Here is a 24,267-nt window from a genome sequence, read left to right as displayed (position 1 = left end):
GATTTAGGAATAAGCCATCTTAAAGTCAAAATATTATTATGGTCATCCTCTTAGAAACCTCACGTTTAATCCCTAAGTATTTCTCTTGATAAAATCTCTATAGAAAGGCTCACTTGGTGAAAAGCTAACTTTGGCACCTTGGGTATTTTAACTACCTTTCTCCTTACTATGTGTAGAATTCTCATTATTTAAGGAGCATGTACCAGAGCAATAGTTCTTTACTGTGAATACATAGAAAAAAATATAATTATAGGGAATTTGTTCGTTTTACTTAAACTGAGGATTAAGCAGTGCCCTTTAATCTGCAGGGATTTAGGAATAAAGACTAAAGCAGAATAAGCCCCATAAAAACTCTGTCCTGGTATAAGGGATTACAGTTCAGTGTGTGCCCCAGTTGTCTAAAGGGAGATCTCTTTGTGTTTGTAGTACTGAAATGAAAGAATTCAGGACCTTGGAAAGGTATCTGCTATAGACTACTATCTTGGTGTAAAAGAGTGAGAGAACAAAACAAAGCCAACCCTTAGTTGATAAATAACCTTTCCAGTCAGACACAAGTAGGAGTCCGGAAGTCTGAATGACTCCTCCAGTTAAGCAATGAATTAAGCAATTTATTGGGGGAAAGTAAAGTCTTTTCAACAATTGATGCTGCGAAAACTAGATATCCATAAGGGAAAAGAGTGAACATTAAATCTTTGCCTTATAATATGCCCCTAAATTAACTCAAAATGAATTAAAGACATAAATGTCATAGTGAAAACTATAAAATGCCCAGAAGATTAGTCTTCAAAACCCATCAGGAAAACAAAAACATTAACCACAGAATTGAAGAAAAATAATTGCATACATACATCTAACAAACAGTCACTGTACCTTATATTTTCTGGAGTGTTTTCTATAAGAGAGTGGTTTGATCTTTCAGTCAGTCAGCAAGTCCTCACTGAGCATTTACCTGTGCCAGGCACTGTTCTAGATGCTAGAGTTAGATCAGTGAATAAAACAACATTCTCATCCTCATAGTTACATATCCAGTGAGGTGAGAAAGATAAGTACATATCGAGTGGCTATAATTTCTCTGGGGAAAAATAAAGCAGGGGAAGAAGGACAGAAAGTGAATGGGGAGGATCTATTTAGAGAAAAAGCTATTCGAGCAGAGCTTGAATGCAGTAAGGGAGAGTGGGCTGCTTGTGGGGGGAAAGGATTTTCCAAGCCGAAGGAGTAGCATGTCAGCTGTGAGCCAACAGGATGGGTCAGAAAAGTAGCAAAGGGCCAGATTACGTGGGCACTCTAGGCCCTGGAAAGAACTCTGAATTTCATCCTGAGTCTGAAGGAAATCATTATAACTGGTAGCAACATGTTTTTGGTTTTGTCTTTGGATGGATTGCTCTGCTAAACCAAAGAAGTAGCCCATCTGATGTGGAAATACATTTGTGAGATGGCATACCACATCCACACCCTACCCCACAATTTATTGTGTACATTAATCTGTTTAAAGGCTGTCGTAAATTCCACGGTACACTAAAGAATCCTGTTCAGTTTGGTTTCATGTTTCTTAGACCTTTTGAATCCAGACTGTCCTTCAGCATTTTACATCTCAACAATATGAGTAGAAACAATTTCTTACATTTATGAGCATTTACTACATGCCATACCCTGGGTATCTGAATCCTTTATTTTCACTATTTCATGTCACAACTATCCCATGAAGGAGGTTCCAGTGTTATCCCTTTTAATAAAAACGTGACACCTAAAAAAAAGTACATGATGAGGAAGCTGAAATTTTTTTCTCCTTTCATATTTTTTTAAATAAATTGGGGTGACATTAGTTAATAAAATTATGTAGGTTTCAGGTGTATAATTCTATAATACATCATCTGCTTATTGTGTGTTCACCAACCCAAGTCAAGTCTCTTTAAATCACCATTTATCCCCCTTACAATACCCTCTTCTACCTCACCCACCCCCAGAGCTGAGATTTGATCCCAGACTGTTTTACTGCAGAACTTATGGCCTTAGGCCTAGGCCATGTTGCCTTCTCTTACATTATTTACTAAAGAATTATTTCACAAATCACCATTTCTTTTGCAAATCAAAACTTTGTTTTTTACTTTAAAAATATATTTTGAAATTTGTAGATATCTCAAGATATTTCATAACTGATACCTTGTTTATTTTCAGTGAACTATATGGGTATGTTATCTTTTCATTCCTTCCAGGATTTAATAAGCTCTGATTGATATAAAATTGTTTCTACCTTATGATAACGTGTCTAATTTTTTCTAGATTGAAGGATTCTCATTAAATAAACTAGGCAACTTCAGCCTAAAAGATATTCAGAAAGATGTTGTGGTCTGGGAATACACTGATAATGCCTCAGGAGATGCAGGCACAACAAAAGAAGAGACACCAAAAAAAGTACCTGTTAAAAGGGGACAGGTCTGTTCTCTCCTACTTCTAATTTTACCATCTGTTGTTAATTCAGTCATTAAGTGTAGAATTTATGAGTTAATCAGTCCTCTCTTTCTTCAACTATCTTAACAGTTTCATGAATGTTTCATTTCCTAGGTTCTGCAATCCTTTGAATAGACAATGAGAAAAGGTGAAAATTTAGATCATTATATTCACAGTTATTGATGTAGGTCTATATGCAAGGCCCTGTGAAAGATTCTGAGATTTCAAAGCTAAATTTCTGTCTATCTTCAAAGTAGTTTTGTCTTAGATGGTATTATGAGGTTTAAATATATGAAAAGTTAACCTCAGATTACTAAAGTAACAATGAATAAGTATATGAACTTGTTTCCATTTATACTATTAGGGGTGGGAAGGGTAATTTATGCATAAGGAAAGAAATGTCATATGAATTTTATAAACAAAAATCTGAGCAGTGTAATTATACTAGTAATAAGACCCCACAACCCTTCCTTATAATCCTTTGGGGTGAAAAAATGACAATAGTATCCACAAAATACCTCTGAGGCCAGGATTTTAATCCCAGCTTTACACCAGTAAGTCACGTCACTCTTCTAGTCCATGCCTAAAATGAGGGACAGTGTGAATCATAGGTGCTTCAGTTGTGTTTTCTAGACTCCTGGGAGGGCGGGGGGGGTGGGGGTGGGAGGTGGCGCCTCTCTTCCTCGGCTGCCACCAGCACAGCAACACATATGTGTCCTAATTGGGGTTCCAGTAGTGGATAAGAGCACAGGCTGTGGAGCCAGATTATGCAAATTCGTGTCCCAGCTCCCCTGCTTCCTAGTGTGTGTCCTTGAGCAAGTCATTTAATCTTTGTGTGCCCCAGTTTCCTCACCTATAAATGGGTATGTTATTGGTATCCTCTCATAAGGGCTTGATTTATAGAATGCTTCATTCAGTGCCAAAAAAGAAAATGTTCTCTACTTAAAAACAAAACAAAACAAAAAAACAGCTTAAGTGCCACCAGTCTAGATAGGTCAAGGGTCTCTTAGGTCTCATATTTTGGTATTATCAAGTCATTTCAGTGAGATGCCTAAAAATGTTTAGTAATGCTGAATAAGGCTTATAAAGAGGTGAAATTTTAAGAGGCTTTCAATTTCTGGGGATTTTCTTTGTGTCCTCAACTATAGTGTTTGGGACCTAAACAGCTTCCATTTTCAACCAGTTCTTTATAAATCCACCTGATGACTGTCTTATTAGACAGAACCTTTGTGGTTCAGATTTGGTGTTTAATAAAATACCATACCTCTTGTTTTGAAGCTTGATATAATACAGTACAATTGGGAACAAATTTGTATGCCTTAGAAGGAAAAGCTATCACTGTAAGTCCCACTGAATACTTGATCTCTACATTTTTATGCTATTTGGGTAGAGTAATCATGCTGCCACTTCTGAAAGTGAGGTCTGGACACTGTCGAAATTACATGGTGTGGTGAAAGCGCTGTACAGGCATGGGAGACATTGTTCTCATTCGGCCACTGACAGGCAGTGGTACCTTTGGCAGGTCACGTAAACTCCCTGGCTTCAGTCTCTTCTCTTGAACTAGATTACCTCTTAAGAGCATCTTAAAGTTGTAACATTATGTTTCAGTGATAAATGGATTTCTCGTACTAAAAGATTATATCTAAGTGAACAAATACAGAGAGCAAACAAGTCTGCTTTCCCTCGTTTCTGATTTAATCCTCATAACTATCCTGTGTTATAGGTGGTATCATCCCTACTCTGCAGATAATGATAGCGACCATTTTTTGAACATGTGTGCCAGGCACTGTGCTAAGCTCTTTTCAGACACTCTCTCACTCAGTCCTCCCAACATCCCTGTGAGGTGGGTACTGTGATCCCCATTGTTCACATGAGGAAACCGAGGCGTAGACAGCTTTGTATACCTTGACTAGGATCATACACAGCTAGTACATGGCGGAACTGGGTTTCAGACCTAAGTATGTCTCATTCCAGAGCCAGTTCTCTTATTCACTGTACTGTGCTGCCAACTGAGAATAAAGAAATAAAGTCCAGAGCAGTAAGAACTATGATGTGGCAGAATTAGTATTGAACACATTTTTTTTTCTATTCTAAGTCCTGTGTGCTTTCTCTAGTATATTACAGCACAGTGTGTTCCAGCTTGTCAGGAGTGTGAATGTAAAACTAGCGTTAAGTTCTGATAGGATCAAGAGTTATTTGACTTTAAAATCAATTTTAAAATCACTGGCAGATTCAGTGAACTTACGTAGCTTCTCAGAGCTAATGAGAGGAGCACTTTTCCTTCTACTCTGTGCCTTTAGCTACTCCCCATTTCGGTGTGTAACATTGAAAAAGCACCCTCTAGCTGCAGAAAAAGGGAGAGCTCAGTGCCAAGAGGAGAAAGATGCACAGTTCTCTCTACCTGTCATTAAAACTGAAATTAGGGGCGCTGCCTGATTACGTACAACTAACTGCCTGTCTATTCCTGTGATAATACAAGATTTTAAAATACTCTAATACCAGCAGTGTAATGAAGGAGTGCTATTTTTCCACAAGCAAAATTGAAACTGGAATATGGTTTATCTAAATGGTTTGTCAAATTCCTGTCTTTGCTAAAGTTTTTCATATTTTTAAAATATGATGTTTATGAGATTGTGCTGACATCTGAAATAACCTGTGTTTTCTCTTCGCTATTAATAGGTATCATTAATATTTGATTTAAAACACCAGCCTTCAGTACCAGTTGGGCAGCTCTGGGTGGAATTGCTTCGATTCTATGCTTTAGAATTTAATTTGGCCGATTTTGTGATAAGTGTCCGGGTCAAAGAAATGATATCTCGTGAATCAAAGGATTGGCCCAAAAAGCGCATTGCCATTGAAGGTATCTCAAAATGTTTATCTTTAATTTCTTTTTTTGTTTGTTTTAAGGCACCAGTCTAACAGCATGATTTTTATTTCAGTCTGTTTTCAGCTCCTACATGTAAGGTAGGCCTGACACCGAAAGGGAAATAAATAGCTAGAATCCTGCATGTGTTACAGTGGGTCATTCCAAGGGACTAAACTGTTCATTTTAAGTTTTTTAAATGCATCAGTAAGACATTTTAATTACTTAAGCTACTAAAATAATGGCTGGCTGAATCCTTGCTTTCTTTGTAAATTGCTTAACAACTTGAACCCTCTCCCAGTGATGTATGAGTCCCCTTCCCTCTTCTAATTTTCTCATTTCTGTATTTTTAGATGCAGTTCTTTCATGAATTGTTGTTGATGTTCTTTAGTTTTACAAGGTTGAGGAAAACGCTTTTACTCGTGAAAAATAACATTCTCTGTTAGATTCCTCACCATAGAAAGGATAGTTATTTTTGGAACATCTGCAGTAACATTTAGAACTTATGTCATAAAAACAATTTTTCTAGTGAAGGCTCATTCATTGAAAACATTGTATGAAATATACACTTATGTGCCCTATAGACTTCATTAAATGGACTAGCTCTTCTCAGCTTTTCAAAGTCAGGAGGTTGGAACCTCTCTAGAAATCTCAATTCTCCTCCTCAAAATAATTTAAAGAAACTCCTAAATGGAATTCTCTTATTTTTGCTTGATTTTTTTTTTTTTTCAAGCTTTATATTGCATAAGAGGATTTTTGGGGTTTTTTGTTTTTTGTTTTTTGGTGCATTTTGCATTTTGCATAAATTCTGTGTGCAGTCATAGGGATCTCACATTTTTAAACCCTCCCCTGCAGTTTCTCTGGCTCAGCTCTTCTGGCCAATTGCCTAACCTGCTGGAGTCTAGGGGAGGAGAAAAGATTGAGAGAAGTGGTGTCTCCTCCTGGTGCCTCCCTCTCACCCCTGAATTCAGTCCAGCCAGTTCAGTGATGGGGCTTCCCAGGGCAGAAGAGCGGAGGTAAGCTCTACAAACCACAGGGCCTGGCTGAGTGGGGAGGCAGAACACTCAGCAGAGCCTGGCAGGAAGTCCTCACTTCCCCAGGGCACAAGAGCCACACTCTTGACATCTTTGACATCTTTTTTACCTCCACAGTCACAGAACAAAATAGGGAAGGGGTACTGGTTCAGAACAGAGTGGGTACTCTTATAAAGCAGAAGAAAACATTTCTTTTTGTTCTTAAACTATATCTTCTTACTCCTCATCCCCAAGTTTTTTAAAGGATATTTAATATAACATGCTTAATTTTATAATTGTTTATTTGTTGTCTGTTTTTATCTTGAGCAGGCTAAATGTATGCATTTGTATACAAATGATGGATTTTTTTTGTTGTTGTTACAGATCCCTACTCTGTTAAAAGAAATGTGGCAAGGACCCTCAATAATCAACCTGTTTTTGAATATATACTTCATTGTTTAAGGACAACATATAAATATTTTGCTCTTCCACATATAATTACAAAATCTAGCCTTCCAAAGCCTCTGAGTACTGTTAGATGTATTTCAGAACATTCTAAAGAAGTAGCAAAGACTGATCCAGATTTACAAGCAAAAAATGATAAACTCAAAAACCCAGTTGTGGCTCAGGGTGCCCATGCTCCCAGTTCAGCTGCAAACACCTGCAAGGAACAGCCGCTTACTCGTGAAGAGATTGCTGAAAGCTTTGCAACCCCTCCAACAGAGGAAACGGGAAACACACACATCAGCGTACATCTAGAAAACTCAGACTGTAGCAATGCAGAAGTCAGTTTTGGTGATCATGAGGATATTAATGAACACCTTCAAGAAACAGGAAGTAAAACTGAGAAAGGAAAAATTGGAAGGGAGGGCAAGCATCCTTTGACTGTTGATGCTCAAGATTTAAGCAGTAGCAAACATGGATCACCTGTCGTCTCTGGTAGCACACAAAATACTGAGATAGATAGCAATTTGGATTTAGAAAGCTTCCAAAATCCTTCAGCTAAAGAGTGTGATGGATTTGCTACCTTAGATAACATCGCTGATATTGGTGAAGAAAGCTTAGAAGGTACTGATGAACTAGAAGATGCTCTAAGCCACTTTGCCCCTTCAAGACAGGGCCAGACATCAGGAGTCATTCACTCCGGTGAAGAGGAAGAGGAGGAAGATGAAGAACCCAGGCTGTCAGTTACCGAAAAAGATGAGGACGAAAAAGATGAGGACGGTGTTGCTCATGAAGATGAGTTAGACAATGTCTACACCAGGTCAGGGGATGAGGATGCCCTGTCTGAAGAGGATGAGGAGGTAGGCGAGTCTAAGGATGAAGACTTGAAAGAACCTGGAAAAGGTGTGGATGGAGCTCTACTAATGGAACTTAATAAAATCAGTCTTAAGGAAGAAGGTGTACGTGAAGAAAATTCAGCTTTGGGTCCACCTGATTTCTTCTACGAATTTAGTAAACTCACCTTCACCAAAGGCAAGGTAGGTAATCAGTGCCAGTCCTAGACATAGAACTGGGAGACTTGAAACAGTGGTAATGCATGTGATTTCAATTTCATATACTGGAACGGGGCTCTCCCGTTTTGATAGTGGTTAATTAGTTGGTCTTTCATTCCAATACCTGGTCTGCTTTCCTCCTTAAGCTCCTGGGAATTTGCATAGGAGAAAGGGAATGCTGTTGATAGTGAAAATAACTGCCTTTTCCACCTCTCAAGGCCTTCAGGATGTCCCTGTCCTAGATAGTTTGGAATGGCTGCACGTTACATTGTTATTCCTTTGGAACAAGAAGAGTAGACTGTGTGCTTAAAAAAAAAAAATGATTCAGGACTATTTTATTTGGCAAATAAAGTTTTATCTTAAATCCTATCTTGCTTTGCCCTCTTCCTGCAGTCTCCTACGGTAGTGTGCAATTTATGCAAACGAGAGGGTCACCGAAAAAAGGACTGCCCTGAAGACTTCAGAAGAATCCAGCTGGAACCTTTGCCACCATTAACACCCAAATTTTTAAGTATCCTGGATCAAGTTTGCTTCCAGTGTTATAGTAAGTTACAGTAGTCCCTCTCTATATCACGGTTCACTTATCGCGGCCTCACTGTATCACGGGATTTTTAAAAATATATTTAATTATTTATCACAGATTTTTCGCTTTATCGTGGGATTTTGCAGTACTATATACGTATGTTGTTAAAGTTACGTAGGTTTAAGAGTGTAGAATATGTTTAAGAACATAAGTAGTGTTTATAAAAGTGTGGAAAAGGTTAATAAGGGACTGGGAATGGTTTATAAGTGTGTGAGAAGGGTTTATAAAGCCTTAAAATATATATAAATACTAAAATAAATGTAAGGTTCCTACTTCACGGATTTTCACCTATTACTGGGGGGGGTCTAGAACATAATACTCGCAGTAAGTGAGGGAATACTGTACTAACATTTGTTTTCATTTGTTAAAGTAGTATATTCATGTTTTTTTGAGAATCACCTGAATCACTAATCTTAGTCCCATTATAGGGACTAAGTCTCCTTCATCCTCTGTTGTATCTGCTGTGTTCTGTGTAACCGGTTCCGTTCCCAGCACACAATAAAACATTGTTAAAGACAGAGAGGGAGGGTCTTTAAAGTCTTAAGATTAGAGTACTTTCATTTCCCAACTGGTGTTTCTTGAAATGTGTTTCAAGGTACAGTTAATAGTATTTTGTGACAAGAAGTATTTCACAGGTCAAGTATGGAATAATCCTAACCCTACCCTTTCTTCCCTCAGAGAGTCACAGGGTACATTAGCATAATAAAGGCTTTTGAAAAATGTTATGGTAAATAACTTATTTCTTTAACTCTTTAACCCAATATTTCCAATATTTGAGCACAGAATACTTGTTTGGTTAACACTAATTAATAACCTACGTAGCAGCCCTTTAACAGACACCAGTTTGGGGAAGCATTGGTATACAGAGGTTTAAATTTATACAAAAAGTTTTTTTAGAGGATGCAGCTACTTAGAGTAGAACTTGAGGCATCATGTTTTTACATCTTGAGGTATCTGTCTGCTAGGAGACAGCCGTTCGTAATGAGTGATTTACTGTTTTCCAACCTTTTTGGAGGTTATACTCTATGAAAAGAAACTGTAGGTCCTCCTTAAATATATACACGTATGCACACACAAACTTTTGTATTCAAACTCTGGGAGAGTTCCCTGAATGAAAGCTGCCCTTTTCAAGCCCGGGTCTCTGAAACCCAGTACTGGAACCCTTGTTCAGATTAGTTTCTACTTCAGAAGCAGTTCTTGTTGATAGAATCTTTTTTTTTTTTTTAAGGCATCTTCTTTATTTTACATTGCCTATGCTGTCTACCAAGAAAACACAAAAAATGTAGGACTTTTGTTTTTAAACCTGTTAGGTTTTATTTTATTAAAAATATAGTTTTCAGAGAATGAGAACAATCTTTGTTTCTGAACGTTTTTATTTATTTTAAACAGAGGATTTTTCTCCAACTATTTCAGAAGATCAGGCTCGCGAACATATTCGGCAAAACCTGGAAAGTTTCATAAGACAAGAGTTTCCAGGTAAATAATTCTTTACGTTTAAGAAAAGAAGGGTAGCAGCATGACCTTCCTTCAGAAAGTGTTCATGTGTTACAGTCACCTTTATTATGAGAATAAGAATGTAATCTTGCAGTGATTGGGACAGGGTTTCAGTTGTGTGATAGACCTAGGACGGTCACTGGTCTGCCCATCCTAGCTTTCCAACAGAGAAGACGGTTGCAGTGTAGGATTTCTCTTAGCAGATGCCACAAAGTGAATTTCGTTGAGTATTATGTTTAGAGCCAGAGTTCATGCCTCTAAAAAATGAATTTATTTAGGGAGTAGTAAGCTTACAGTATTAAATAAGTTTAGGTGGTCCACATTTTCCTCAAAATGTCCTTAGATTCAAGAATCAAGTGGCACTTGGTAATCTTTCATGCCATATGGAGCTTGAATTTATTTAAAGTAAAATTTGAGAGAAAATATAATAAGTAACTAATTAATAAGAGCATAATTATGAGATTAATATAGGATAGCTAACTGGGTATTTTGATTCATGAGAGGGCCCTTTAGATCTGAAAATTAAATGTGCTCAGGTAATTAGTTATTACTTTTCGTATATCCCTAACAGGAACTAAATTGAGCTTGTTTGGCTCCTCCAAAAATGGATTTGGGTTCAAACAGAGTGACCTTGACATCTGTATGACAATTAATGGACTTGAAACTGCTGAGGTACAGTGACACATAAAATTCCATTTGCTGTGGCAGAGTGATTTGACAACCTTGACTGACATACAGCTTTGTGTTTTCCAAATTTATCAGGACACAGTCTGGCCAAATACAGTAAGAAATTTAGAGGTGAATGAGGAGTTGAAAGGCTTGTACTTTGAACCTGTAGTACAAAGTGGATTTGAAAGTGACATCTGGGAATTCTAGAAAGCCAAGCCAGCCTCTCCAGTGGCATGGCCACTAGGCTGATTTAGATGCATAGACTCACATAAAGCTTTCTGAGTTTGTTAGCAAGCAGGCAATGTGCTATAGTGATAGGAGTGCTAATTTACAGTCCAGATACCTGAATTCAAGAAAAACTTGGTTTCATCAGTCCCTACACATGTGATCTTTGGTTAATATAGAAATATTAATTCTGGTCCTCTTGCCTCAAGAGATTGTTAGGCACATCAGCTTGGATCATGTATGTCAGGAGTCAGCAGACGCTATGGTCCACAGGCTAAATTCTGCCCACTGCTTGTTTTGTAAGCACAGTTTCATTAGAACATAGCCACACCACCTCATTTATGTATTGTCTGCTACCACTTTGACTATAACTGCTGGATTGAGTAACTGCAACAGGCATATTGTCTACAAAACAAAAGGTTTGCCAGCTCTGGTGAATATGAAGGCATTTATGAAATATAAAATACTGTCAAAAGGTATAAAGTCTGAGAAGTACTGAATCTCTACTCTTAAATTTTTTTTTGTTTGTTTTTGTTTTTGTTTTTTCCAATGGTTTTTTTCTTTTTATTTTGGTTTTTCAATTACAGTTGTCCCCTTTTCCCCTAATTTCTCTCCCCCACCCAACCCACCCCCTCTCCCGCAATCATATCCCTCCCCGTTGTCCATGTCCATGAGTCATTCATACACGTTCCTTGACTAAACCCTTCCCTTACTTATCCCCCTTCTCTCCCTCTCCCCTCCCCCCTATTGACTGCTATTCTGCTCTTTGTTCTATTTAGTTCCTTTGTTTGTGTTGTTCTTTAAATTTTTTAATAGTCCAAATGCTGTATATCCACCTGAGTGGCGCTTCTGTTGGCCAAGATCTTTTTATGCCTTTTCTTAGTTTCAAGTCTTTGTTTTTTGAGGATGTACCTGATTTGGGAAAATAGCCAAGTTATCTAGCCCGACTTTGGTGAATAAAGTAGATAAACAATATTGGGCTCCATAGATAGAATGACCTTAATGTACATCATCAAGATTAAATTTTTATATGATTTATAAATAGTTTTGAAGGTATTTCTAAAATAAAATTTTAAATATTTCTGGTATATGTATATCAAAAAGGCTTATGTTGGAAAGGGTCAGCCCAAATATTTTTAAGCATGATCTATTTGGAATATTCATATGTGCTGTATGACTTTCATGTTGTATGTTACATTTTGGCTAGTCCTATGGAGAAATAATCTGAGCTTAATCACTTTACAGCAGTTCATCAGCTCTTGATGAAACTGTAATGAAGGTCTACCAAGAATGCATTAGACAGGGCACAGAAGCTCCCTCTTATTTATGCTGGCACATTGGTTACTCCTTCGTTACATAATTACCTACAGGGGAAAAATGGAAGTCCTTACTGGTTCAGAGATTTTTCTAGGGGCTCTTATTTCAGCCTTTGTTGAGCCTCCAAAAGCAATTAGTAAGTAGGGTGTATGTGTTTTTTTTTTATCTTTAGGATATTTCCTATGAATACCAATTAATATGTATAGAATAAGTTGAAATTATTTTCATTATTTCTGAAGGTAATAGAAACTATTTATAACCAGGTTAGAAACTTGTCTTCCATTTTTGGTTCAGTACATTATGCCATTTTTGTTGCAGGGGTTGGACTGTGTAAGAACTATTGAAGAATTGGCAAGAGTCCTCAAAAAACATTCAGGTAGCTTATTTTACCTATATATTTTTACAAGCAGATGTTTATTTATAAAGTGACAGAGGCAGAATAAGTGAGCCATCGAAGACGTGAGCCAGCTGGGCTGTGTGGGCTCAGGAAACAAGTTACAGAGGCAAAAGAAGGGCCCTTGGAGCTTAGGGGAAGGAACGGCAAGGAGACACGCCTAAGGAAAAAGGCACAGGCAGCTCTAGAGAGAGACAGAGCATGCCCTAAAAATAATTTTATCTTTTTCTTAGTGTTTTGCACACTTAGAATTTAGTAATTTGCCAAAAAATAATAATAATACAGTATAGTAGCTTATTTATAGCATATTTATGGTATCGGTGTCTTTTTAATAATAGTAAGTATTAAATAACTTCTGATGAGAGAGTGGGAAATGATTATATAGGGAAGGTTCATGAAAAAGATGGGCTTGTTCTAATATCAGATTATGGTGAATATGACTTGAAAAGAATAGGAAGAGAAGCCATTCCTTAGAGTGCATGGATGTGAACGTGAGAATTACTGTAGTATATTTTGGAGAACAGTGACAAGATTGATACATTTAGATAGGAGTTTCAAGTGGGAACTATTAGAAGATACGGTGAAGTCCGTAGATATCGAGAAACCACTGAAGTTTTTTCAGGAGAAAAGGGTTCTAATAAAAGCATAACTGAAGCTTTTTAGGCAGCTAGCATAGTCTCTTATGGAGGGTATAATCTAAGTAACGGAGCAGAAAGACCTTATCCAGGTCCCAGTGGTTCAAAAAGGAAAAGAATATGAGGGTTCAGGTTAATGTCTGGGTGCTTGAGAAACAGGAATATCTGCAGAGAACACCAGTGTGGGCGTGTTTAGTTTCCCATAAAGGTATAATCTCCAAGAGTAGCAGTCTAGTAAGAAATTGAAAATATGGAGTTGTCAATCAGGATTGAAGAACTAAATAGAAGTTTTTCTTTGAAGACCTTAAAGAAAGAGAAAAAAATAGAGAAGTCAAGAATAAAAGAATTCCAAGGGATTGTTTGAGAGAAGTTGAGAACTGTGCTTTAATTTCTGTGTGTAGACATTAAGGAAGGACACTAGAAAAGGAACCATTGGAATGATAAAATAAGAACCGGGATGATGTGCTCCGAATAAATCCTAAAGGATGGGCTTATATTAAGTGTCATAAGTGTCAAGTTCTACAATGGAAGCAGGTGTAGAAAAAGGCTATAATTTAGAGGCAGTATAGCAAAGTTTGGGGGGTGTCTGGAATCAGTCTTTCTGGTTTTACATCTTGACTTCCCCACTTGCTGGCTTTGTGATTCAGAAGTCGCTCCTCCTCACTTATTGCATTCAGTTACTTATCTACAAAGTTGGAATAACAATAATAGCATTCAAGATTAAGAAAGGCAATAGGGTCCTAGCATATGCTAAGTATTCAGTAAACATGAACTTCCTTGCCCTTCCTCTCCTTCAATATAAGTCAGACTTCCTCTGTCTCCCACACAGTCCTGTAACGCTGAAATTTCTTTGATCTACATACATCCAGTTTCCCCACCCCCAAGTTCCAAATCAACATGTATCTGCTCTCTAGATATCATCACTTCATTCTCATAAGAAACTCAAACTCCAGCATCTCAGAATTAACTCATTTTGCTTTTTTCTGCATTCCTTCTGCTCTCTTCCTTCCGAGTCTTCTTTCCTGGTTGTTGACATTGGCGTCCCTGGAATCATCAGATAGAATGAAGTAATAATTAGCCTGTCCTGGACTAGGTCCAGTAGAAGCTTAGCACCAGTCATACCTAGATTTCAGTTCCACCTCCACAATTTACCAGCTGTGCATTCCCAAGCAAGTTCATTACTTTGGGTCTGTGTTTCCTCATCTGTAAGGTGCAGGTGAGGTTATGTTTGTAAAGGATTCTAGGTACTCGGGAAATGGTAAGTCTTACTGGTACAGCCTTCCTCCCTTACCACCCTGCCTCCACATCCTCAACTCATCTAGTTACAGAAGCTTCCAGACATGTCTTGCTGCTTCTCTACATTTCCTTGCCCCCATGATAGTTCAGGCCCAGATCATTTTTTGTAATGGTCACCGTGCCTCTAGTCCAGGTGTCTCCAGTCCATTCGTTGCCAGGGGCATTGTCTTAATAGATGTGGTCAATGATTCTCCTCAACTTATACCAGTTCATTGGCTTCTCTTTGCCTCTAAGGATAATTAGTAGGATACATATGTTCACTATTTGGGCTCTCCCCAGTTTCTGCCCATTCTCCTGTTACTTGTTATTTCTTAACCTCAAGTCCGCTCTGTAGCCTGCACAGTTCCATCAAAGTTCCCTGAACATGCCATTTGGTTTCAGACATCTATCCTTCCCACGTGCAGCTTTCCTTGTCCGCTAAATCCATCAGCCTCCTGTTTTTGCCTGTTCTTCTTTATGAAAGCCTAGCTCAGGCAATTTCCTTCTCTCCTGTTAAAGTTGATTTCTCCCATTAACTATCACAACTTCTAGCTCCAAGACAAGTAACTTTTGCTTTAAGGGTTCACATGGTTGCCCCAAAGACTTTTCTCCATGTTAGATAGTCATGAAGAAAATATGTGGGGCCCACATAGTCCAGACTAACAGATTCCTCTGTTTTGTGTTGATCAAACTGACAGCGCTACACACAGTCACATGATCCATTGAGTTCCTGGAGAGCAGTGGCTGTCTTCTTGTTCATATATGTATATGTTTAATAGATATAAACTTTGCCAGAAGAATCTTCCCAGATGTTTGTTAGTGACAGAGAGTTCTTTTTACTAGACCTAGTGACTACAGTGAACAAGGCAAAGCTAGGTTTATATCCATTTTATATTGAAATGTTCACATAAGAGCTTCTGGGCCCAACTGTGTTTTAATGATATTCTCTGTTTTCAACCTAGGTCTGAGAAACATCTTGCCTATTACAACAGCAAAGGTGCCAATTGTAAAGTTCTTTCATTTGAGAAGTGGTCTGGAAGTGGACATCAGTTTGTATAACACATTGGTAAGATTTCGTCTAGGTTTTTTCTTTAGAGAGGTTAAGGGAAACAAATATCTCTTAAGCCATTCATTTCATTTTATTTATTCTTTCAGTAGTTATTTATGAGTACTTGCTGTGTGCCTGGCAGTGATTGTAGGCAGGGGATATAACAAAGAATTAAGTTAATATTAGTATTCATTTAAAATGAGGTCAGAGTGTTAGGTGCTTTTGTTCGGCTTGAACTTTGTTTTAATTTTGGAGCATGTGTACCTGGTCTCACACCTGGTTTGCCTCAGGGCTTTATGGGACCTCTCTGGCCCCATTATTTGATTTAAATAATGCCAGGGCAGGTTGGGGAATTGTCCATCTACTTACAGGAAACTGATTCTTTTAATAACCCTTATTTTTTAGGAATATTGAGGCTAAGGATGTATTAACATAATGGAAATTATGAAATCAAATATCACTTATAATTCTTAATTATTACCTAGTAAGTTAATGAAGCTTATCTTTGGGGGAGAAATATTAGTTTTAGTCTAAATGTGTTTATTCTAAAATGAATTACAGTATAAAGCTTTTCAGAATATTCTAGCTTAAAATCTTTTCTTCTAAATGATAGCCTATAGTGTAATTTCCTTTTTAACAGGCTCTTCATAACACGAGACTCTTAGCTGCTTATTCAGCTATTGATCCCAGAGTGAAATATTTATGCTATACCATGAAAGTATTTACAAAGGTGAGTATGCTTCCTGTCGTGACTTATCAGAAAATGTTATTACATCTTCAGACCTTGTTGAAAACATAAGTGTATCTTTTTTTAAAGAACCATAGTCATGTCAAAAGTTTCTTTTAACTATTTGGGAAGCCCTGCCCAGCAAGCCAAAATTTGTCGTAAATTTTACATGATTATCTGATCTTCCTGGTGACTGTTCCACTGCTTTGTTGGGTTCTTTGTTTTGTTTTGCTTTTTTTAAATTGGTCTCACTTGGTTTTGTTGGCATATTTTAGCATTTGAAAATGTAATTTATATATTAGTGCCTTATAAGAGCACCCTACTTGTGTTGAGAATGGACTAGCTGCCAACAGAAGACATTGGTGATCTTTTCCTTGTGCTCCTCGTTTTCTTCTCCTCTAGATGTGCGACATCGGCGATGCCTCCCGGGGCAGCTTGTCGTCATATGCGTACACGCTTATGGTGCTCTACTTCCTGCAGCAAAGGAGCCCTCCCGTCATTCCTGTCCTTCAAGAGGTATTGGTAAAAGAAACTAAAGCTGGGTGATCTTGGAGCCCTCTTCCTTCCTGAAAATTCTGTGGCTCTATAGTTAAATTTTAAATAATTTTTCAGCAAGTGTTTTTATCAGTGCATTAAGTTTATAATCCATACTAATAGTGCAAAATTTAATTGCAGATATACAAAGGTGAAAAGAAACCTGAAATATTTGTTGATGGCTGGAATACTTATTTTTTTGATCAAATTGATGAACTGGTACGTATTTGAATAGCAGAGTTTGGTTTTTTTTTTTTTTACATCCTTGACTGAAAGATAGCTCTACTATGCTATAGTATATAGATGGTCAACAGCTATCACTTATTATACTTATTTATATTATGATAGTTTAAAAACTAGCATATACAGATGTTTTCATTGAAGTTGACATTTTTATTAAGCCAAGTGAGTTTTTAGGGACTGTTTCCAGGATTTCTTTAATGCCAGTAATTCCAAATTGTAGCAAAAAGTTACCAAATGGTAACTTCCCAAATGAATGAATATCTGCTCTGTGGTTTTGTAAGGAGAATTTGGGAAGACTCTGAATTATCACCAAGATTCTTTAATAGTTTATTTCAGGATTCCTCCACTAACATGTAACATGTATTCTGAGGATGATATTTAAAACCCTAAGCTCTCCCTATCTCCAACTCATAGGTAGAGATTAAAAACTCATGGAAATGGTATTATAAAATGTGAAAGGAAATTATATAATTATATATTTTGTATATTTAAACTAGTTAATTAGAAACAAGTCCAAATTTACTTCATAAATTATAAGTGAATATTAATATTAACACTTTACTATAGAGCCTGATATCCCTTATTTTATTCTATTTCTAGCCCACCTATTGGCCAGAATATGGAAAAAATACAGAATCTGTTGGGCAGCTCTGGTTGGGACTTCTTCGTTTCTACACAGAGGAATTTGATTTTAAAGAACATGTTATTAGCATCAGAAGAAAAAGTCTGCTTACAACTTTTAAGAAACAATGGACCTCAAAATGCATTGTTATTGAAGGTAAAATCAAAACTTAAAATGGAATGGAATATAGATTTTAATTAGGAGGGCATTGTTCTCCCTCCTTCCAGAGCTCTCCCAGGGCAGCCTGAGCCACTGGGATGTGCAGCACAGCCTCCCCATCACTGCCTGCGTCAGAAGGAGTTGTCTGTTTCCTGCACAAAGATTTATTTTTAAATGACCGATGTCCTCTTGTGGGCCCTCTCACAAATCTAAGTCTTTGGTCACCATGACAGATCTATTACTCCTACCAAACACTTAACTAGAGAATAAGAGAGGTTACAATAGAGATAAGCCAGCTTCAAGATAAGTGGGTCTTTAGAAATCTTCCTAATGAGAGTGAAGTTTCAAGGTCTTTATTTGTTGTTGATGGATGATTTTTACCTGTTAGTAATTATATATAAATTTTGACATTTAGTTTGACCATGGTGATCCCTTTTCTTGCCTTTGAATGCAGGGATTCGTGGACTATTGATGTTTGTAATTTATTATTTTTAATTTGTGGGATTTTAATGATAAAAAGACCAAACGAAGTTTAAGTGCTTATAATGACCTGAGAAATGACTTAAGAAATATTTTGTTGAATTTAATCATACTGTTTTAGTCTTTTATTTTTTAATGTTATACCACCTAAATAATGTGTTGCTCTAGGTCAGTGATTTTTAACCTTTTTCATCTCGTAGGGTACATAAACTAATTACTAAAATTCTGCAGCACACCAAAAAAATACATTTTTTGCCAATCTGGCAAGAAAAAAATAGGTATAATTTTGATTCATTCACACTGGGTAGCTATTGTTGTGTTAGCTATTGCTTTTTTTTTTTTTTTTTTTTTTTACAATTTAAAGGAAAAGTGGTCAGTGTCCCTAACTACATAGTCAGGTATTGCATGCTTTAAAAAATTTTACATTACACCAGTTAAAAATCACTGCTCTCGATACGTTTTCATCATTACTGCTGCCTATTGATAGTATTATGATATTGAGAACATATTTAAAATGAAATTCAAGTCACAATGGGTTGTAGATACAGTTTTAACTTCTTTGGATCTCATGTGTCCAAAACACAGAGCTTTGTTTTATCCTTTCCATTATCACAGTGGGTATTCATGGTCTGTCAATTATTAATGCACTTATGTAGGTTTAAGAGTATAGAATAAATGTAAGGTTCCTACTTCACAGGGTGGGGGGTGTCTAGAATGTAATACCCACGATAAGTGGGGGAATACTGTATTGTTCTTAATTTGGGAAGCCTGATTATCTTTAGCCATTAGTAATAGGCTAAACTAGAAAGAAGACTTTACTGGCTATTCTAGAGTTGAGAAATTTTAGTGGTGGTAAAACTGTTTATAACTCTGTAGGAGTTAAGGTTAGAGTAGCTCTATTATCCCAAGCAAACAACCAAAATTACACAGAAATTGCCAGAAGAAAGCATGACCAAACCTGCCAGGTAGGAACCTTCTCATAGCAATTATTAATATAGGATTGAGCTGAGAGAAAAGTCCTCTGCTTCAGTGCTGTTAGTGAATATAAATCCCTACCTGAGATACTCCAATTATCGTACATGGGAAGCATAACAGACAACTAAAATGGTGCCTCTTTTTGCCTCATTACTCATACTAATATATGAAATTTTCCCTTTTTTTAAATGAGGTGATCCTCCAAAAAGGTTTTTTTTCTTTCTTGACTATGTTTTTAAGCATTTCGAGGAAATAAATATCTGCATGTAATGTTTCAATTACGAATTATCATGAACCTATATTTATTTTAAATCATTTATAAATCAAATACTGTTTATTTTATGAACCAGGTTATTCAGATCTCACATGCATCTTTGGCATCAGCATCTTTTTCATCATTCTTACCACTTTCTGGGTCATCTAACAAATAATGTTCCAGAACACAGCATACATCCATTCATCTAAAATGTTTGACTGCAAATATTTAAGATCATATGGGAATTCTTTTATGAAGCCTTTACTGGAAATTGAGATTCAATTAGCCATTGCCTGTGTATGTTTTAATTTATCTTACAAGTGCATTCTATGATATCCATGATGCATTATTTTCTAAAGTGATCCTTCTTTTTTTTTTTTTTTTACTGTGTGGTTGCCTCTCACTTCCACCCCCAACTGGGGACCTGACGTGCAACCTGGTCATGTACCCTGACTGAGAATCGAACCAGCGACACTTGGCTCGCAGGCCGATGCTCAATCCACTGAGCCACAGCAGCCAGGGCTTTTTTTTTTTTTTTTTTTTCTTTTTCTTTTCTTTTTTTTTTTTTTTTCAAAACTGTCTTTTCCCAAAATGTTGCAGATCAGTTACAGCAAACAGAACAGCGACCGTCAAGGAAAACTGTCACCCTGGGCTCCTTTTTGACTGCAACAGCTATGTGGAAGCAGCAGCAGCTTCGATAAGGGCCACTAAAGTGATCCTTACAAAGCTTGTTTGGCCCTGACTGATGTGGCTCAGTTGGGCACCATTTCGCAAAGCGAAAGGTTGCCCTTTTGATTCCCAGTCTGGGCACATGCCTGGGTTGCCGGTTCAGTCCCTGTCGGGGCACCTATGAGAGGTAACCACTCAATGTTTCTTTCCCTCTTTGCCCTTCTCTTCCCCTCTCTCTAAAAGTAAAGTTGTTGTTTTTTTTTTGAAAGGCTTGTTAATTAGCAGGAACATTTAGTGCTAAAATGTTTTAAATATATTTGCGATCTCTATATGCATCCAAAACTAGCATCAAGTAATGTCAGGCCAATGTTAGTCTTCTCCTAATGGTATTTTATTATTCAAAATACAGCAATTCCTCATAATATGAATCAGAAGGATTTTAAAAGGGTTCAAATATAAAGAAATACCCTCTTTTCTTTCTTTTTTATTTTTAAATAATTTGTTCGCTTATTTATTTATTTTTAGAGAGAGAGGAAAGGAGAAAGAGGGAGAGAAACATCACTGTGTGGCTGCCTCTCACTTGCGCCCCGACCCGGGGACCTGACGTGCAACCCAGTCATGTGTCCCGACTGGGAATCGAACCAGTGACACTTGGCTCGCAGGCCGACCCTCAATCCACTGAGCCACAGCAGCCAGGGCAACACCCTCTTTTCTTATGAACACTTTTGAGAAAAAAAACTTGGCTTATATTTGGGAATATATATTATTTAGCTGTATAACAGATTTGAAACTCATTAAAAAGGCAGTCATTTAATACTTTTATTAAAGATAAATTATGTAACACTCTCTTGTTATCTAGACCACTTACTGTATGAATAATGGTATCTTCTATTTGATTATCTTATTCTCTTTTTTTTTTTTTTTTTAACTTAGATCCTTTTGATTTGAATCATAATCTTGGAGCCGGATTGTCAAGGAAAAGTAAGTTAATTTACTTTGTAAACATTGAAGTGATCTCCTTTTAATTCATTTAATTGAGCCTTTATTCTTTTTTTCTTAGTGACAAATTTTATAATGAAAGCATTCATTAATGGTAGAAGAGTATTTGGTATTCCAGTCAAAGGATTTCCAAAGGACTGCCCCTCAAAAATGGTAAGTGTCTGTTGGAAATACCAAAAAAAAAATTTTCTGTAATCCCTTATTACTTAAATACTCTGAAAGTCTGTTGAGACTAGCCAAGATAAACAATTACAACACAAAATTATAAAAACCTTTTCTAAAACATCTCTGTTTTAAGGCAATTCATCAGGACCAGCCTCTGCCAAGCACAGTTTACACATACCTTAGGACATCCTGCCCTCGCATGTGAGGTCTAGATTATTCCTTTTATTTATTTATTACTTTACTTGCAAGGAGTAATAAGTAAATCCCTTAGTGGGACAATGCTGCCTGTGCTAGAGAACAGTCTGGTCTCATATAACCTGATACTCAGGTTTCTATCAAACCACAGTCATTAAACAAAATTGCATTATAAACATAAAGTGAGGGAAAAGAGGGTTAGGAGTAGAGAGTTTTATGTTTAGAATATAAAGTTATTTTTTTCTGCCTTAATTTTCTGAATAAAGACACTTTCAATGAACCCTAACTGTTTGGTCTATAACCATATTCAGAATTTGATTACATCTGTACATCTGGTTTTTGCTGGATGATGCTGTGGCAGTCTTTCAGTGCTCCTGAAACTTGTCCAAGCATATTACCTGGGGGGGATGTTAAGTGCAGATTCTGATTCAGGATGTCTGGGCTGGGATCCAGGAATTTGCATTTCTTAAAAGCTCCCAGGCGATTCTGTTGCTGCTAGTCCCCACCTTAATCTCAGTGGCAAAGGGGCTGGAGTCCAGACCATTATCTTTCCTTCCTTCCTTCTGATATTTTCCTCCAGAAGCCACAATAAAACAAACCAGCAGCACAAAGCTGCTTTTTCTCTGTAATCTGTGTAATGCAAATCATGTTCCTCAATTCATTAGGTTTTAGCCTTCACATTTTTTTGAGAAAAGTGAAGCCTTTGTCCTTGCCTCAGTTCCCCCCAACTCCTGGGGCAGCTAACTCCTGAGGATGTGTAATGCTCTTATTTAGAAGTGTGCTGGGAGAAAAAGCTGCCTTTGTGGTTTAGGATAAAACAGTCCTGCATGATGAAAAGAAATAAACAGAAATGGAGTTTAGGTAAAACTATCCTGAATTAGACCTCATAATGGTTTTAGATTTCAAAATTAAACAGTTTAAGTAATATTAATTATAATAATGATATGTCGATGCTGATATATATGATCCCTGATTGCTGTCAGATGTGTTTTTGTGTTTTGATTTCATATTAATAGTTCATATTTGTATATATTTATGTTTTGCTAGGAGTACTTTTTTGATCCAGATGTGCTAACTGAAGGAGAGCTGGCCCCAAATGATAGATGTTGCCGAATTTGTGGGAAAATTGGACACTTCATGAAGGATTGTCCTCTGAGGAGAAAGTAAGTAAATGTTCAAAAGCAGTGGTTTAGTTTCTAAAATGTACCAGTCTTTTTAAAATAATTTGTTTGTTTGTTTTATTTTTAGAGAGAGGGAAAAGGGGAAAGGGAGGGAGAGAAACATCACTGTGTGGTTGCTTCTCACTCGCACCCCCAACTGGGGACATGACGTGCAACCTAGTCATGTGCTCTGACTGGGATACCAGTTTTTAAATGAAGTTCTTTTGTAACAGAAAACAAACTTGTAGGAAATTCAGTTCTCAGATAAATTTAAGATTTTTTTACCATAAAAATAAAATGATATAAAATACGGCCTTAAGTGCAGATGACGAGGATCGACTCAGGTATACAGGTGACAGTCTCCCAGGCATAGTCCCTTGCACTGATTTTGCTCATGACCCTAAACATTATTCAGTTGTTTAGTCATTGACCTCTTCAGCCAGGATGGAAGAGAAAAGAGAAAACTAAAATTCTTCCCTCTTAGAGCAGTGAGAAGTTCAGAATAATTTCAGTCAATAAAAAGTAAAATTGGTTCCTTCAGGATGTCAGCTACACTTCTTTTTTTTTTTTTTTTTTTTTTTAAAGTCTTAAAGTATACTTTATTATGTTGTTACAGTAGTTCCAATTTTTTCCCCCTTTGCTACCCTCTTCTCAGTACCCTCTTACCTCCAGCAGTACCACCCCTCTTAGTTCATATTCATGGGTTGTGCATATAAGTTCTTTGGCTTCAACCTTTTTTTTTTTTTTTTTTTGGGGGGGGGGAGCTTTTTTTTTTTTTTTTTTTTTTTAATTTTGGTTTTTCAATTACAGTCGTCCCCTTTTCCCCCAATTTCTCTCCCCCACCCAACCCACCCCCTCTCCCGCAATCATATCCCTCCCCGTTGTCCATGTCCATGAGTCTTTTATACAGGCTCTTTAATTAAACCCTTCCCTTACTTATCCCCCTTCTCTCCCTCTCCCCTCCCCCCTATTGACTGCTATTCTGCTCTTTGTTCTATTTAGTTCCTTTGTTTGTGTTGTTCTTTAGTTTCCTGTATTAGGTGATATCATATGGTATTTTTCTTTCTTTGCCTGGCTTATTTCACTAAGCATAATTCTCTCTAGTTCCATCCATGTTGTTGCAAATGGTAGGAGTTCCTTCTTTCTTTCTGCTACATAGTATTCCATTGTGTAAATGTACCACAGTTTTTTGATCCACTCATCTACAGATGGGCACTTAGGTTGTTTCCAGCACTTAGCTATTGTAAACAGTGCTGCAATGAACATAGGAGTGCATAAGTTCTTTTGAATTGGTGTTTCAAGATTCTTCGGGTATAATCCTAGTAGTGGAGTCGCTGGTTCAAAAGGCAGTTCCATTTTTAATCTTTTGAGGTAATTCCATACTGTTCTCCATAGTGGCTGCACCAGTCTGCATTCCCACCAACAGTGCAGTAGGGTTCCCGTTTCTCCACATCCTCGCCAGCACTTGTTGCTTGTTGATTTGTTGATAATGGCCATTCTGACAGGTGTAAGGTGGTATCTCATTGTGGTTTTTATTTGCATCTCCCTGATGGCTAATGATGTTGAGCATTTTTTCATGTGTCTATGGACCTTCTGTATGTCCTCTTCGGAGAAGTGTTTGTT

General features: G+C 37.2%; 1 protein-coding gene and 1 non-coding gene across 2 annotated transcripts in view; one reads left to right on the top strand and one right to left on the bottom strand.

Moving 5' to 3' along the window:
• The window catches only part of TUT7 (terminal uridylyl transferase 7), a 54,197-nt gene that overhangs the window by 15,300 nt on the left and 14,630 nt on the right, over nucleotides 1-24,267 (top strand). Inside the window, exons 11-25 of the mRNA XM_090274245.1 lie at nucleotides 2,281-2,433; nucleotides 5,128-5,308; nucleotides 6,709-7,805; nucleotides 8,214-8,364; nucleotides 9,793-9,879; nucleotides 10,469-10,569; nucleotides 12,427-12,484; nucleotides 15,375-15,478; nucleotides 16,101-16,190; nucleotides 16,590-16,703; nucleotides 16,863-16,940; nucleotides 17,565-17,742; nucleotides 21,059-21,106; nucleotides 21,186-21,277; nucleotides 22,532-22,647. Coding sequence (XP_090130371.1) covers nucleotides 2,281-2,433; nucleotides 5,128-5,308; nucleotides 6,709-7,805; nucleotides 8,214-8,364; nucleotides 9,793-9,879; nucleotides 10,469-10,569; nucleotides 12,427-12,484; nucleotides 15,375-15,478; nucleotides 16,101-16,190; nucleotides 16,590-16,703; nucleotides 16,863-16,940; nucleotides 17,565-17,742; nucleotides 21,059-21,106; nucleotides 21,186-21,277; nucleotides 22,532-22,647 — 2,648 coding nt within the window. The remainder of the gene's footprint in view (nucleotides 1-2,280; nucleotides 2,434-5,127; nucleotides 5,309-6,708; nucleotides 7,806-8,213; nucleotides 8,365-9,792; nucleotides 9,880-10,468; nucleotides 10,570-12,426; nucleotides 12,485-15,374; nucleotides 15,479-16,100; nucleotides 16,191-16,589; nucleotides 16,704-16,862; nucleotides 16,941-17,564; nucleotides 17,743-21,058; nucleotides 21,107-21,185; nucleotides 21,278-22,531; nucleotides 22,648-24,267) is intronic.
• On the bottom strand, nucleotides 20,031-20,165 carry LOC150013269 (small nucleolar RNA SNORA16B/SNORA16A family). The gene has a single exon (XR_016510967.1). It is a non-coding gene; the product is annotated as a small nucleolar RNA SNORA16B/SNORA16A family (small nucleolar RNA).

The sequence above is a fragment of the Furipterus horrens genome, unplaced genomic scaffold (genome assembly GCF_987537825.1).
Source record: "Furipterus horrens unplaced genomic scaffold, mFurHor1.1.pri manual_scaffold_4, whole genome shotgun sequence".
Classification (NCBI taxonomy): domain Eukaryota; kingdom Metazoa; phylum Chordata; class Mammalia; order Chiroptera; family Furipteridae; genus Furipterus; species Furipterus horrens.
This window is presented reverse-complemented; position numbering and strand designations above follow the sequence as displayed.